Below are 17,224 nucleotides of genomic sequence, written 5' to 3' on the forward strand. Positions count from 1 at the left end.
ATTCCTATTAAAAAAATCGACATAAAATTATAGTAAATATTTGGCCATTGTTTTCTACTTTTATATCGAAAGCTAAATTCTGTGTTTCCGGTTACCAACGAGCGTTGCGGGAGCTCAGCGGGTAGTTACTCAGTGAGGCCACTTTTACATGTGGCAAATATTTCCATTATACTGGACCATGGTTTACATTCCACTGCTTGTTTTGGCTAACAAAGATGGATGCAAAAGCCACACAGATTTTTTTTCTTCTTCAGATAGATTTGTTGAATGCATTCGATGATGCATGAAAGTTTTATAAAAGTTGCCTGCAGAAGTGATGCTATGTATCCTATGGACTGTAAGGCCTGATTTACACGAGCGTATGCGTTTTGCGCGCGTAAAAAACGCAGCGTTTTGCGTGCGCAAAAGGCACTTGACAGCTCCGTGTGTCATCCGTGTATGATGCGCGGCTGCGTGATTTTCGCGCAGCCGCCATCATAGAGATGAGGCTAGCCGACGTCAGTCACTGTCCATGGTGCTGAAAGAGTTAACTGATCGGCAGTAACTCTTTCAGCACCCTCGACAGTGCATTCCGATCACCATATCGAGTAACCTGTTTAAAAAAAAAAAAAAAAAGGAGGTTCGTACTTACCGAGAACTTCCCGGCCGTTGCCTTGGTGACGCGTCCTTGGTGACGCGCCTCTCTTGACATCTGGCCCCACCTCCCCTGATGACACGGCAGTCCATGTGACCGCTGCAGCCTGTGCTTGGCTTGTGATTGGCTGCAGCTGTCACTTGGACTGAATTGTCATCCCGGGAGGTCAGACTGGAGGAAGAAGCCGGGAGTTATCGGTAAGTCAGAACTTTTTTTTTTTTTACACGTTCACGTATATTGGAATCGGAAGTCACTGTCCAGGGTGCTGAACCAGTTTAACTCTTTCAGCACCCTGCACAGTGACTGTCTCCTGCCGGGTTCGGTCAAAACAAGTTCGGCCGAACCCGGTAAACTTCGGTTCGGTCATCTGTAAGACACTCCGTTCGGATGTTTGTAAACAGAAAAGCACGTGGTGCTTTTCTGTTTACATTCAGTTTGACAGCTCTTGCACGAATCACGCAGTTCGCACGGAAGTGCTTCCGTGCGACCTTCGTGGTTTTCACGCACCCATTGACTTCAATGGGTGCGTGAGGCGCGAAAAACGCAGATTTATAGAACATGTCGTGAGTTTTTTTCAGCGCACTCACGCTGAGCAAAACTCACGGACTGTCTGCATTCCCCCATAGAGTAATATAGGTGCGTACGACACGCGTGAAAAGCACGCGCGTCGCACGCGCGTATATTACGCTCGTGTAAATGAGGCCTCAAGGCCTTTTTATACAAGACACTGACCGGGCAAACAAATACTCGTGCGATCGCTAGTTCACGATGACTGCCCTGTGTAAACAGGGCAGCAATCAGCCAAAAATAGGGAAAATGTTCATTCATCAGCTGATCATATCTTTTATGTGGGCGAAAAAAAAAATATCACTTGTCGGCAGCACATCTCCCCATGTAAACAGGGGACTGGCTGCCGACAAAATGTAAATGTATCGGGACGAACAATCGTATAAACAATGGTTTATCCTCATAGTTGCGATAGACTCCAAATTTAAAAACCTTAAAGAGACTCTGTCACCACATTATAAGTGCCCTGACTCCTATATAAGGAGATCGGCGCTGTAATGTAGGTGACAGTAATGCTTTTTATTTAAAAAATGGATCTATTTTCACAACGTTAGGAGCGATTTTGGTTTATGCTAATGAGCTTTCTTAATGCCCAAGTGGGCGTACTTTTACTTTCGACCAAGTGGGCGTTGTACTGAGGAGTGAATGACGCTGACCAATCGGCATCATGCACTCCTCTCCATTCATTTACACTGCACTAGCGATATAGATATATCACTATGTGCAGCCTCATACACAAGCCCTAACATTACTAGTGTCCTGATAATGAATATACATGAAATCCAGCCTGGACGTCACGTGTACTCAGAATCCTGACACTTCTGACTCTTTTCTGTGAGATTTACAGCAACGGATACGAAATCTCGTTTACCTCGTAATCTCGCGAGATTTCGTATCCGTTGCTGGAATCTCACAGAAAAGTTTCAGAAGTGTCAGGATTCTGAGTACACATGACGTCCAGGCTGGATTTCATGTGTATTCATTATCAGGACACTGTAGTAATGTTAGGGCTTGTGTATGAGGCTGCACATAGTGATATATCTATATCGCTAGTGCAGTGTAAATGAATGGAGAGGAGTGCATGATGCCGATTGGTCAGCGTCATTCACTCCTCAGTACAACGCCCACTTGGTCGAAAGTAAAAGTACCCCCACTTGGGCATTAAGAAAGCTCATTAGCATAAACTAAAGTCGCTCCTAACGTTGTAAATAAAGATGTTTTTTTTAAACTAAAAATCATTACTGTCACCTACATTACAGCGGCGATCTCCTTATATAGGAGACAGGGCAGTTATAATGTGGTGACAGAGCCTCTTTAACACAGCAATGTAAATAATATGCAACTACTCAACTTTTTAGTAGATTTAAACTGGCACAGGCACACTTAACTACCCCAATTGCTGCAATTGTAGGACCAACTCCGGGGTTCACAGTGGACAGCGGCATTAAATACCGTCTATACCTCTCAAGATGGCAACGGTCATGTGATTTATCCACGGCTGCCCCCTCTATTGCACTGAACGCGCAAATACAAGGCAGCAGAATATTCTGTATCTACAAATGTGTTGCACTATGGCTGAACAAGCGCTGTGTATACAGATACAGACTGCAGAATCTCCTGTATCTGCACATGCGCAGAAGAGCAGGCCAACATGTGGGTAAGTCACATGATCGCCCCCATCTTCAGAGTTATGGACAGGATCACCACCGGTAATGACTGTTTACACCTGATTCATAAGCAGCATTGGGGTAAGAGATGGGAGATGCTAAAGGGGGTTTCCTACAAACACATGTATCCCTACACGTGTGATCGTTAGGGTCCAAGCGCATGCTCGGCCAGTACTCCATTCCTATGGAACTTCCGGGACCGCTATTTCCAGTGGCTCCATAGAAATTAACCCTTCTCTCCTCATCCCAAAGGTCAGACCTTCAGCGATGACACATGTATCCCCTAATCTCTGTACAGGGGATACAGATTTGTGGGAAAATCCTTTTAAAGTGTCAGTCCAGTTATGCTCTCACCAACCCAATTAACTTTGGGCATAGAGAGACACTCCTGCACGCTGTGCGCTACTTGTGCCATAGCAACCGTACAATGCCCGGGGAGTACGGAGCACAGCTCCAATTCTAATTAATTGGACCCGTGCATGATACTCTCCGGGCACCATAAGTTGCCACCTTAACAATACAGCCCAGCGAGCAGGATTCTCTCTCTACGCCCAATTCTGTCTCCCATTCATTTCCACAGGAGGCAGATGTTTCTTTTTCCAGTTGGCCGCTTTTTTTTCAGCTAACGGACAAAAGAACCGTCCTGCCCGATGTTCAAGTGGATTCCGCCCGAACCTCCCATTGAAATGAATGGGAGGAGGAATCTTCCTGCTGACAGCAGGAATAATTTTGTGGCCGATTTTGCAGCGGGACCCGCCATGCAAAATCCGCCGTGTGAACGTAGCCTAAGAGTGCCTGCGTCTCAACACAACAGTTAAAAGCATTCTAGAAATTTTGCAGAAAACGACCAACCCCTTTAAGCTAAGTAAAGAAACACTTTAGTATTAAAATTATCTTATTACAAGAGAATACATAGTATAGCGCTTTATTGTCCTTCAAGTAAAATTGGGGTCTAATGTAAAGGCAAATATTTACAGGTGGTATCAATATAAACTTAAAAAAGGACCCGATACATGAAAACGCTGGTGCTTTATTAAAATCCACAACCTTACGGCCAGACAAAGATTTATCACTCTTCACACTAATCGGGAACGAGAAATACATGAACACAGTCCCCCATGGAAAATATTGAAGATTTGCATTTCCCAACATGCATTTTTATCAGAGGATAGTAAATGCTACTACTGGTATTTACCATTAATGGGCGAGTAAAATTATCGATTGTTCAAAACCGTAAGATTTTAGTAGACAAACTAATCATTAACGAGTTATACCCATCTCATAAGGCGGCTGCATATTGCCACACATGCCATCACTTTCTGATTGGTGGGTGTCTGATCCGTAAATGTTTTATTCCCTACACAGTGAAAATTCCAGACATGCGTCTCAGATGAAAATGCAGCACCGACCCATTCAAGTAAAGAGGTCTGAGTGCCAACGATCAGTAAATTATGGCATATCCTAACCATATAACATCACTTTATGAGATCGGAATAACCCTTGGCTCATTAATGATAATCGTTACACCAGCAGAGGACACCGGGAGCTACACGGTGATGAACCACTGAATGCAGGAGCACTGTATGCAGACATCAGTTTCTCCATAGTGACCTATAGATCAAAGTTTGTTTATTGCACAATGCAAAGTGTCCATAAATGAGGCGATGGCTCCAGCGCTCAGATACAATAACCCATGATGCGGTTCCTTAACTGCAGGGTAGATCACTAAAAGGCGAAAATATCCCAGAGAAGTGCAGGTTACCAATACAAGTATATTACCAGAAGAAATATGTGTTGGACAGGCACTTGGCTACAAATAGGTTACAGGTAATAATTACTAAATACCTTGAAGATCTCCTCTTCCATCTCATTAGTATTTGTGCTAGGTTTCCTTGCCTCCATACAATTAAAACACTGAATTTGAAAGGAAAAACTAACAAAGGAAAACGACCAGGATCCATTGGGCAACATTTTAGTGTACATAAGAAAAGTACATCGCTTGCTGATCAACAAGTACATGAAGATAAAGCCCCGAAGTCTACAGCTCTACTTCTATGCCCCCCTGTCAAAAGCTCCTCTTCTATGTTCTTGCCCAGCTTCGTCATAAATTTGCTGTATGGATCCAATTCACCATAGACACCGATGTTAACACATCCAAGCCCCTATACAAATCAGTCATGTACAGTGCCCTGCGAAAGTATTCACACCCTTGAAGTTTCTTCCTGTATTGTTGCATTACAGCCTGGAATTAAAATACCTTTTAAATGTGACTTTATGTAATGGACCTGAAAAAAAGTCCAATCACAGTGGGACAGAAAAAAAAAAAGTTGTATTCACTTCCTTTGCTATGAAACCGCTACGGCTGGGTTCACACGTTGCACTGTTGGGGAGAAATCCGCATCTAAAATAAGGGTGTGCATTTTTAATTCCCCATGTGTTCTACAAAGTGTTACAGCTGTAAACTGCGACTAACTTAAAACCAGATTACAGCTGAAACGCTATGTAGAACGCATGGGTATTTAAAAAACTTATTTTAAAGATGCGTTTTTTTTGCTTCCCAACAGTTTAAAAACTGCAGCAAAAAACGCAACAGGTGAACCCAGCCTAAACAAGCGCTTCAGAAAAAGTGATAGAATTAGTCGAATAAGGTTCCCTGTGCAAGTAACATGGAGACCAAGGAGCTCTCAGAGACAAAGTTGTGGTGAAGTATAGATAAGGGTTGGGTTATAAATATTTTTTCAAACACTTTGAACATCCGAAAGGAGAACCATTAAATGGAAATAAGGCACAACTACTGGGCAAGGAGGGCATTAAATCAGAAATTCCAGGGGTCAATATTTATAACCCCCCCCCCCCCCCAAAAAAATCCATTTTAATTCAAGGTTGTAATGCAACAAAACAGAAAAACACCAAATGGCGGGTGAATACTTTCAACACACTGGAGATACTATATTGAATCCACAAAATATATGTGACAATGTATGGGGCGTATTCGACTGGAACGTCAGAACGGGACCCCAACACAGATGTGAACGAGGCCTTATGAAAAAGCAAACATGAGAACCATTAAACAAAACACCACTATTTCTGGTCTATTCACAGCAAAGCTCTATCCCAATATACATACAAACCTAGCGCACGCTTAACCTAAATGATCTCCAAGGGTTGAATATAGACAAGAAATAAAGCCATCATAACCTGAAAACACACAACATAGTAACTTGATGGAGCTTCAACTAAAGCTAAACACAGCGCTTCTTGTTCACTATGTACGTTAAATGATTTGACATTTTGATGCAGTCTGAATTCCCCTACCATAGTAAAGATAACCCTGGACATTAGCGATCTGCTGGAAGCCTGGTTTTCAGCCAGTGGTTGGCACACTTGATTCCCTCCATTGATTCTCCCACAACAACCTCTTTTCCATATGCTCTATTAAGGGAATACGGACATCCATAGTAGAAAACTGGCTCTGCTAGACCCAGCCCGTGCATGTATTGGATGGACCGCTATTCATATGAAAGGCCACCACGTCACATTACGATTCGACCGCTGAAGGGCTAATGAAAAGGCTGGCTGCAACTTTACCTGGGGATTCTAGAAGCTCGATCAGTTGACTGCCAGGTTGGCTTTGTTTCACGCATGGGTTGTCTTTGGAGATAACCCTTTTATCAAGCTCATTCAGCTTAGCCCAAGCTGAACAGGAACAGTTTGTCACCATGAAAAATCCAAGGTGACTAATGCACTTTGATGTGTACTGCCACCTAGAAACCATTTACTGCAATACAACCAACTACTGTTTAATGTGTGAGAAGTTTTCAATAAGCAGAGTTTGCGAATATATATATAAAATGAGGCCTAACGCTAAAAAAACACATGAATATTAAGTATATGTCATTCTTTATCAAGACACAAAAGCAATTCGCTCGTAGCTAACTTTAAAGCTAATAATAAATGTATTATAATGGTTAGAAGATAACCGATACAGATGCATTGAAAAGACCGGGAAACGCTCCCTACTGAAAAGAAAGCCATCATTAGCCGGCCTAACTGTAACATGCAACAAAGGGTAGCACTGCAAAAACCAAAATGAGAAAATATTTTCAAACAAGATGTATATTTCAAAATGAATACTTATGATCTTATTACAAATGTGTGTTATCGAGAGCATGAAAATATAAAAGGCATTGGTAAAGACAAAGATGGTAATTGCCTCTACGTCCCATAAATATTGATGTTAATGTCAAATTTACAAGCCGGGATAACAAAGGAAGAGTAGGCATTGTCTCATATATATATATGGTTTGTTTTAGTAGTAACTTCTTGCAAGAATCTTAATTTTTTTTTTTTTACAGACCTGAGAGTCAATAATGCATTAGGGCTGGTGAACAGGCAATACCAGGCCCCGCATTGTTTGGAAAAGTTAATGCAGGTTCCCACTCATTGTTTCACATGTTCAGTATCAAAGGCGCCTGGTACAAATTGCATAGCAGTGTGTGCAGACTATCACAATGAAGAACTTTCTTTCCTTTCTAGTAGTATATGTTGGGAACACTTGAAAAGTAGTTTACCAGCTTAAATTCATTGAGGCAGGCTGGACTGCAGAACCTCTTCCATTGGCCATCGACCATGAGTACATTGTCTCCAGCTCCTTTGCTTGGCAGGTATTCACCGCAATGCTCACAGCAATTCATGATCAAGCCATTGGCCATCCTGTAGCGATTGAAGCAATGGTCGCTGCACAGCTTGTGTGTCATGTTTTTAAAGCTAACTTCGTGACGAATCTGGAAGTACAAAAACCACAGAAGCATAGTCAGAGATCCAGGATACCACAACCCACATCACCAAAAAACCCACGTTCCCTTCATTCTCTGTACCATACATATAGCAAAATCTGGAGAACATCAATTAATAAAAATGAGAAACCGCACAACGCTGAGCTTTAGTGCTTCGGCATTGTTATTTCATTGGGAATACAAGTATTTACTGAAACCAACATGTCAGGAGAACTGTCAGGTTATCAGAGAACTAATACTAGCGGGTACAACAATACCCACTAAACTGCCCCAAAATGCCAGAGAGAGGGGGCTGAAAAGAAAGCACTTCCTGGCTCTCTGTAGTCACAGCAGGGATTGAAGATCTGTCAGTGCTGTTGATTGGCTGAAGAGAGCAGGCAATATAATAAATGCCTACACGTTGCAGCAAAAGCCATTTGGTGCAGATTTTACACCTTCTACAATAAAAAGTGTGAAATCGGCAGTGAACATACAGAATAAAATGAGCATCATGCAAATTTAAAATTACACAGAATGCTCTGATTTTTGTGCTGAAAATGTTCGGCATCATGTGGATGAGATTTTTTAAATCTTATCTACTTGCCTGCCAGAGCCTTCGGCCCACAAGTCTGGACAGAAAATTTGCTGTGTGCAGGGAGCCCAAGCAATGGACTTGAGAACTATTCAGTAGTTCTAATTGTACCCACTAGAATGACTATTAGGCCAGGATCACACACAGGTTTGGTGCAGTTCATGGCTCAGTTTATTGAAGTGGGCACAAAAGAAGAGAGATGGATCAGTGTTTTCTTCATCTTTTTCCTTCCTTTTGGATCCACTGGCTTTGGCTCACAAAAATGCATCAAAAACTGCAAAATGGCAGGTGTGATCCTGGCCTTAGGAGGTCATAAGTGCTTCCTTATTTAGACCCCTTAAAAGGATGGTCCGGTTTCAGCAATTTAATGTTATTTTTTGCAAAAATTAAAAAGTTGTACAATTATACTTTCTGTAGTAACTCTTCAAGATCTTCACTTGTTATTCAGTAAAAACATTCAACAATGTGTTCTGTCATTATATTCGGGGACCCAGAACGTATTTTTCTCTGGATGGAGCTGTAGAAGGTATTATGGAGTTGTATAAGCTGCAGCTTTTATTGGTACCAGTTTGGGGTATATATGACTTCTTATTCTATTTTTCTTGAGGGAGGGGAGGTGACCAGAAAACAGCAAGTCTGTTTTTCTTCTATTTTTAATTGGCTCACCGCGTGGGATAAATTATATTCTGGACGCAGTGATAAAACATATGTTTATTTTTATTTAAAAAATGGGAAAAGGGGGATTTTTGAACGTAACATTTTTTTGTATAGTGTTAAATTAATTTTACCTCTTTTTTTTGTCCACCTTGGGGACTTGAACAGGGCACAGTAATAGGAGAAACATGGCAGACCCAGGGGCCTTTATTAGGCCCAAAGGCTGCCATGACAACCATTGGCACCCCATGATCGAGTCATGAAGGAACCGATGGGGAGACACAGGGCCTCCCCCGCTTTCTAGAGGCTAAAAATCCCCAGTCACTATTGACGGTGGAATCTAAGTGGTTAAACGTCCAGGATCAGAGTGCTCTTTGATATCGACCGTTATACAAGTGTGTCAGTAATAAAAAGCTGACTCCCGCAGCGTACAGAGCGGGATAAGCCCGCTCCATACTTCTCTTCACTCATCATGACATACAGTTATGTCATGATGGGTTAGGGGGGTTACTAGGTGGCAGGTTCTCTTTAAATGCTCCAATTATGCAAGTTCCAGTTTTCTATACAGGTTTTATATGTACACAGATGATTTGTAGGAGTGACCAAGACTTACACTACTGCTTAACTGTGAACGTTCTCACAGCAACAGAAGAGTGCTATAGTCAACCACAATCATAGTTAAAATGGGTTTTCCCACTAAACACAAGTATCCCCTATATAAATGATCCCATTTACAAGTGTGATCGCTGGGGTTCTGGACGCTGGGACACCCAGTGATTAGGAGAAAGGGAGACCGAAAGTCCCTCGAAGTGCTCCTTGAGAACAGAGCGTTGATGCGCATGCTCGACCAGTGCTCCATTCATTTCTATGGAACTGCCGGAGTCAGCAGTCCCGGAAGACCCATAGAAATTAAGAAAAATCTGCCTTAAAATTCCTTCAGGAATTTTAAGGCAGATTTCGACCTGCCTGCACTTTCTTTGCTGCATTTTTTCAGCCGCGACCATTGAGCGCCTTGGGCAAAAAAGGCAGCTTAAACAGCTTTCTCTGCCTCTCATTGATGTCAATGCGAAGTCAGACTGAAACTTGGGGAGAAAGAGCAGGACTATTTTCCCCGCTGGCGGGAAAAAAACTCCATGTGAACTAGCCCTAATGGAGCGCTGGCTCATTGAGCACTTCGGGAGACATTCAGTACCTAATTCTCATCCCAGCGGTTCCCAGTGGTCCTCCCCCCCCCCCCCCGATCACACATGTATCCCCAATTCTGTGGATAAGGGATAAATATGTTCTGTGGGAAACCCAGTTAAAGGCAAGCACTGAAATGGCAACTGTTAGAAGCGTTCCTTCACTACTCTTAGATTTGTATATTAATGAAAAAAAAAAAGAAGCTTGTTTTCAAGAATTTGCAGCGTCTTCAGATTTTTAAGCAAATTAAATAACGATATACCTCAGTTAATTTGCCGCAAATAGTGCACCTTGACTTGTTTTGATTTTTGGCGGAGTTCTGCTTGTCCTCATACAATGATAAACAGTAGGTACTGCAGAATTCCTGGAAGGATTCACTTGAATCTACTTGGGCAACAATTGTACCTTTCATTGTTGTTATATCTCTGAAAAACAAACAGAAAATCATCATCAAGCAGACTTCACTCACAAGCAGGTACACATTGGTGCGGTGCCAAATCAGGCTTCATATCAGAAAATATTTTATGCTGAATAATTAGGCACTCTACTCCGTATTCTTGGAAAACATGCAGTGCTTTATGGCATTTACACCTGGACTTTGTTTTTATGAGAATATGCAGGGGCTCTGGAATGTGCTGACGGCCATCCTACAGATGTCTATGACACGTCCTGTATTAGGCTTTTGGCAATGAAAGGGCAGCTGGTGGGAATTTGAATTCCATACTGAAGTCCTGCTCGATTATCCAAACTGCTCCTTCTATTAAAGACCGCAAATTCAGGTACTAAATGCAGATTAGGGAGTTGTGGATAATGCGATATCCTAACATAAATGGTTTACAGTTGCTCAAAGAGATTTAATTTTAATATCTCCATACCGTCTGAAGAGTTTGAGCGGAAGTGTAAATAAACGTTTAAAAAATGTTTGACATGTTATAGTGAGGTGTTTGAAGATTTGATCAGTGGGGGTCCGAGCATAGAGGGCCCCCGATTTCTAAAACGGAGCGGCAGAAACGCTCGGAGTGAACGCTTTGCCGCTTCATTGTGGTGAGCGCTTTGCCGCTTCATTTCTTGACTGCTTTCCTCAGAGCGGTGTACAGGCTCAATAGAAGTTGGAGCCCGTACACCGCTCGCTCGGCTTTCCAAGGAAAGCCGAACAGGAACAAAGCAGCACAGCGCTCACCTGAGTGCTCCTGCCGCTTCGTTTTAGCGATCGGTGCAGTTCTCCATGCGCGGACCCCCATTGATCAAAACTTCTGACATATCAAAAGTTTTTTAAAAGTTTAGTTACCATTTAAGATGTTGGGCATATTATATACTCTGTCCACCTTGTCCATTTGGACAACCCCATTCGATTTGCCCTATTAGGGCATATGGACATCATAGAGGGCAGTCTCCAGCTGGGGTCCCTACATCATGCAAAAAAACAGCTCTTAGAAAGAAAGCTCTGGCAAATTTGCCATGGAATAACACAATCCCCTATTCATTTGACAGGGCACCATGCAATACTACATTTCCCTTGCTGCTTTCCAAGAGGTTACCACCAGGGCTGCTTCATCCGGGGAACGCATTGTCCAGTTGGGACAATACGGTTAAAGAGGACTTCTTGCCAGTCAGAGGCACTGAAGTGTGTAATAAAAGCTACCGTGTGTATTTAAGAATAACGCTTACATTCCTCTAACATTAGTTTAGGCAATAGCAGCTTACTTTTTGCACATAGTGCAGAGCTTCTTTGGAGCTGGTTTTTGTGAAAAGGATGATAAGCAAGTAGTGGAACAAAACAAATGAGTAGATCCTTTTCGCTGATATGCAGTCTGCCCTTTCTGAAGTGGCTTCTTGCAGTTTGCACAAGTGACTTTAACAGCTTTTGAAAGCTGCTGTGATGGAGGAGGCTGCAAGACTTGTTTTGGAAGGGAAGCCACTGGTGACATGGTATCCACACCAGGTTGCTGATTCCGAGGAAATGATGCAGATTGGGAGATCCAGGCATCTAAGAAAAAAGGATTGAGATTAGTAAAAAGGCATGGGAGTCTGTTCTGGTAGCATTTAGATTCCACCTAATCGACTGCTTACGCTAAAAGGTGCTTACTAACAACCAAAACAACCAAACTTGCACCAAAATAAAAAAATGTTCTCTAGCGCCAGGTTATCACTGAACAGATGTAAACTCTTAGCGAGGATAATCAGTTGTAACAGCGATAACAATATATTAAAAAGATTTTCCCAGAACTGACAATTATCACCTATACAAATGACAGATATTTGTCTGAACGCTGGGGCCCTCACCAATTGCGTAACAGGGGCCCCCAATCCCCTGTTCTTCCTCACTACTTGATCGGAAGAGGGGAAGACATTGCGCTGCCGCTCCATTCAAAGTCTGTGAGAATTACGGAAACCGCGGAGTACAGCTTTCCGTTGGTCCTATAGACATCAAATGGAGTCGTGGGCGCATGCTCGACCGCTACTACAGTCAAACTTTTCATGTCAGCAGGTGCAGTGAGGATCTGGGGGTTTGTACCCCTGTTCTCGCGATTGGTAAGAGTCCCAGAGATTAGACAAAAACTCTATCCCTATAGATCAGCAGAAAGAAAGGACTGAGTGCTGCTCTCTGCCACACAGCGGCGTCTGCTATTACCGCTCAGAGGTTTTCACTAAAATGGCACCTAGCTGCAGAACCAGACAGACAAAACATGGAGATCCTTTTATCAGGTATTCCACAGCACCTTAACAGGCTCTGTCACCATATTATAAGTGCCCTGTCTCCTACATGAGGAGATCGGCGGTGTAATGTAGGTGACAGCAGTGCTTTTTATTTAAAAAACCGATCTATTTTCACCACTTTATTAGCGATTTTTAGATTTATGCTAATGAGTTGCATAATGCCCAAGTGGGCGTGTTTTTACTTTAGACCAAGTTGGCGTTGTACAGAGGAGTGTATGACGCTGACCATGTAGGAGATAGGCCACTTATAATGTGGTGACAGAGCCTCTTTAAAATCTTGCATCACACCTGGTTGGTTTTTTCTTAACTGCATCTAAATGAAGCCATCATAGCGTTTGCAGACAGCATACTGCCACTACAGCCCTTTCAGAACCTCTAAACGCAGCGATGTCCCATTTTGGCACTTTATTAGTTCTTGGGTGTGACAAATCATAAGCAACTCACACTGATCGGTAGAGAGGGGGAACTCGTCCCTCTGGGAGTAGATGGTCATGGAAGCATGCTGGGCTATCCCATAAACCCTTGCTGTGTAAAAGTAAAATCTTTCTGCAGAGTGCGCTGCTGGGAACTCAACCGCAACAGACATGATGCCAAAGGGGAGGTCCAAATTACTGTTTTTTACACATTAGGCTAGGTCCCTCCGTACTTGGAAAGCTACCGAACTGCAGGAACCAGATGGGTTAGTAATGCTCTTTGCTGTGCCCTATACTCTTGACTTGTCTATCTCCTGTGGCTATATTTGTTGGGAAGATTTGTTTGCCTCATTTAGGCTTAGTTAAGCATCATTGCGGTTGCTACTAAATGTTTATCTTACATTTTGTTACTTATAATGTCATTACGAGCCGGGCTGTATTCATGATGCAATCTATTTAGACCTTGTATCCTGGCTTTTTGACCTTCATTCTTACCTATCCTTGCCTTAGTCTCAGCTCCCACCTCATTGTCTGCTGGAAAGGCTTTCTCTTCCCTTAGCTGTGCTATAAAGGAGTGGTTCCTCTATGTTCTCCTACGCTACTTAGGAGGTGTACAGTTCTCTGATTTGTAGTCCTTTTTAAATTATATGTATATACTGTCCAATAAAATTAATTTTTTCTATGCCATTGGCAAACTTTATTCTAATAGTGTATGACTCCTTTGTTCTCAGTGTTTTCCATAATCGGCGCTGTAATGTAGAGAACAGTGGTTTTTATTTTGTAAAAACAGTCATTTTAGTTTCTTAATAGACAACTTTTCCAAAATCTTGCGAGATCACGCTGTGCTGTGAGTACAGCTAATCATGAATGAAGAGAAGTGTATGACGCCGTGGTCATCGTCATACACTTCTCTTTACAACACCCAGTTGGTAAAAAGTTAAAACAACGCCCAGTTGTCCATTAAGAAACTAAATTAACATAAATCTAAAATTGCTCAAAAATGATCATTTTTCAAAATAAAAACCACTGTTGTCTACATTACAGCGCCGATCACATTATGTAGGAGACAGGGCACTTATAATCTGGTGACAGAGCCTCTTTAATGTTCGTAATAAGTGCAATTGCTACTATAGGAGTTATATCTACTTTCCAAGATCCACATTTTTATGCTTACTATTTTTACCTAATAATCACTCTTTATATAACACTAACCAGATGTATGATGTGTTGTAGATTCTCCATTTTGAAAGACATCACCACCAACACTAATTCTTCCCGGATTGTAAGGTCCTGTTGTAGACTTGGTCTGTGAGGTAAGTGGAGATGGAAAAGTCGGAACATGGCCGCCAAAATTAGCTGACTGCAACCCATTAGGTACATCTCCCATACCAGGATTCTGCAGCGATGTGACATGTGTGATCATCAGATTCATATCTCTACTTTCAGATGTCTGATGGTGTCCATCACTTACAGAGTTCATTCCAGAATCTAAAGTGGTGACATTTGCAATCTGTATTTCAGAGTCAGGCTCAGTAGTAATACCAGAACTCATTAAGCCAGCATTTGGTTTGTTTCTTGAGAAGCTGGAGGAAGATGGATAATCCACATTAATAGGTCTGTTGGAGTCCATAAGTCTGCGACTGGTAAAAGTGGAAGCATTTTTGTCATGGACACGACTGGGCTCAGGTTCTTCCTCATCATCAATGATGATTGTCTCACATATTGCTCCCTTGCTAGTATCTAAATCCTTGCTGGAAGAGTGTGATTTCAAGTCTGCCCTGTGGTTTTCTTTTGACGTTGAAGAAAACCCGCCACTTCTTTGAGCTGCAGGTGGTGCATTCTGAGGAACCTGCACAGGTTCAATGAAGACTACATCATCATCGTCATCAACTATAACAGATGTGGTCTGGAAGGTTTTAGAGGAAGCCGGGCCACCAAAAGCATTGCCCACATTTTTTAGTCCTGTAGCCATTGCATGAGATGGAGAAACAAAATTGATGTCAATTTTCAGCCCTTTTTAAAGGACACGTACATTCCAGGTAACCTACAACAACAAAACATAACAAATGAGTGAGCGTTATATAATATTTTCACTAAAAGTAGCAATGAAGAATGTTTAAATGCCTAAAAATGGCTTTTTGCTTTGTTTCTCGTGGCTTTTTGTTGTGCGGCCAGATTTTCCATTAAAGTCTATAGTGAAATATGAAATGTACTACATACAACTTTGTTTCGGTTTGTGGGTTTTTGTTCCTTTTTTATGGTCAGTGGCTTATTAATTTTTTTAAACGTGGCTTGCGCTGGGGTGTGATTTTGTTCCCAAAGACTTCTGTATTAAGACTAAAAACCGGCAGAAAATAAACATGTATAAAGTGACAAAAAAAAACAAAACGCTCTTACATTTAACAAAAACTGGTGTTTTACCGTGCATTTTTTATGCAGTTTGTAATGGCCGATGAAAAATCTGTGTGAAATAAAACCTAAAGCCTTATTTAGAGGAGCGTATTATACATCCGCATGCTGTCCATAAAAAAAAAAAACAGCCAGCACACCGACCCATGCAATTCAATGGGGCCGTTCACACGGCCGTTGTGAAGGGCCCATGAAAAATTGTCCTACTTTCGTCCGTTTTCACAGATCCCTCAATAGACTCAAATCTACGAGGGATCTGTGAAAACTGGTTCCTGATGGGTGCAACTCGGACTTGAAAAATTGCAGTTTTTCAGGTCCGAGTTTACACTTGTTCATGTGACTAAGACCTAATGGCATACGTGGCGGATTTTTCTCACGACAGGTGCTCGGCTCGTTACAGCATGTGTATCAAAGTTGTGTCTTCTAACTATCCCAGCACCCGTGGGTCCATCACATGACCATGGACAGAATTGTATCTACTGTAAGTAAACAATGAATGTTCCTACTAAACAACAAGCAGAGATCTTGAAAACCGTGAGGAATTTATACATAAATTATATTGGAGAATTAATTATACAAAAATAATAATAATATTAATTTGCCGAAACCGGATAACCCCTTTAAATGGAAACTAACTTTCACACAACTGTGATATGAAAGATTAGAATCTCATCTTTCATATACCACCAGAACCACTGTTCTAGGTGGCCCACAGCCGGAGATAAGGCTCTTTGAAGTGATCCCCCTGCCCTCCAGCCTTAGGCGGGCTCCTAGAATCATAGTTATCTATGACGCTTGGTGCCACTGCCTCGCTGCGGGACAACCGCCCCGCACTGTAATCATGTTTTCAGTACGGGACAGTAGTTCCACGGAGAGGCCGCGACACTTAGCGTTCTAGAGAACCATGATGCTAGGAACCCGGCTCCCTGCAGTGTGTTCGGTCCGGGAAATGCGGCCGACACACGGACCGTATATCACAGACCGAACACGCTCGTGTGAATGAGGCCTAAGGGTCAGCTCACACAGTTTTTTTAACACTTTTTTTTGTATGCGGAAACCGCGTCGGAAAACGCACCGAAAAACGTCCGAAAATGCCTACCATTGATTTCAATGGGAGGCGTTTTTTTCCCGCGAGCGGGAAAACCTTCTCGTGGGAAAAAGCAGCGACATGCCCTATCTTCGGGTGTTTATGTCTCTAACCTCCCATTAACATCAATGGGAGGCTGAGAAAGCGTATTTCGTGGTGTTTTTTCCAGCGGCGCTCAACTGCCGCAAACAAAAAACGCCACGAAAAACGTGTGAAGTAGATCAAAATCTGCTGCAAAAAAACTCAGTGTGAACATACCCCAAGTCTCTCACACTGTGTGAAGCAGCTATACGCTGATAGGACGGCATCAGAGGTGGAGAGGTAGCTCCACCTCAGGAGAATTACTGGTGTTGACACTTGCCTGGTATAGCCTCATTTGCATATTTAGAAAAAAAGCTCACAACTTTTAAAATAAAAAATTGTGTCCCAATAATTTTTCAATAGCACTATCCGTGTGCCAGCGCCTATTAGGTTAGCTAGGAGATTAGGTATTACTAAACTAGTGACAGATCCTCTTTGAAGGGGT

The 17,224-nt window shown here is 42.3% G+C and overlaps 1 protein-coding gene across 1 annotated transcript in view; it reads right to left on the reverse strand.

Moving 5' to 3' along the window:
* Positions 1–17,224, reverse strand: part of ZMYM2 (zinc finger MYM-type containing 2) — a 125,064-nt gene that overhangs the window by 44,249 nt on the left and 63,591 nt on the right. The window contains exons 2-5 of the mRNA XM_075851611.1: positions 14,415–15,246; positions 11,776–12,058; positions 10,334–10,496; positions 7,440–7,652 (exon numbers count right to left, since the gene is read on the reverse strand). Coding sequence (XP_075707726.1) covers positions 7,440–7,652; positions 10,334–10,496; positions 11,776–12,058; positions 14,415–15,174 — 1,419 coding nt within the window. The 5' untranslated portion in view covers positions 15,175–15,246. The remainder of the gene's footprint in view (positions 1–7,439; positions 7,653–10,333; positions 10,497–11,775; positions 12,059–14,414; positions 15,247–17,224) is intronic.

This window comes from Rhinoderma darwinii, chromosome 2 (genome assembly GCF_050947455.1).
Source record: "Rhinoderma darwinii isolate aRhiDar2 chromosome 2, aRhiDar2.hap1, whole genome shotgun sequence".
NCBI lineage: Eukaryota > Metazoa > Chordata > Amphibia > Anura > Rhinodermatidae > Rhinoderma > Rhinoderma darwinii.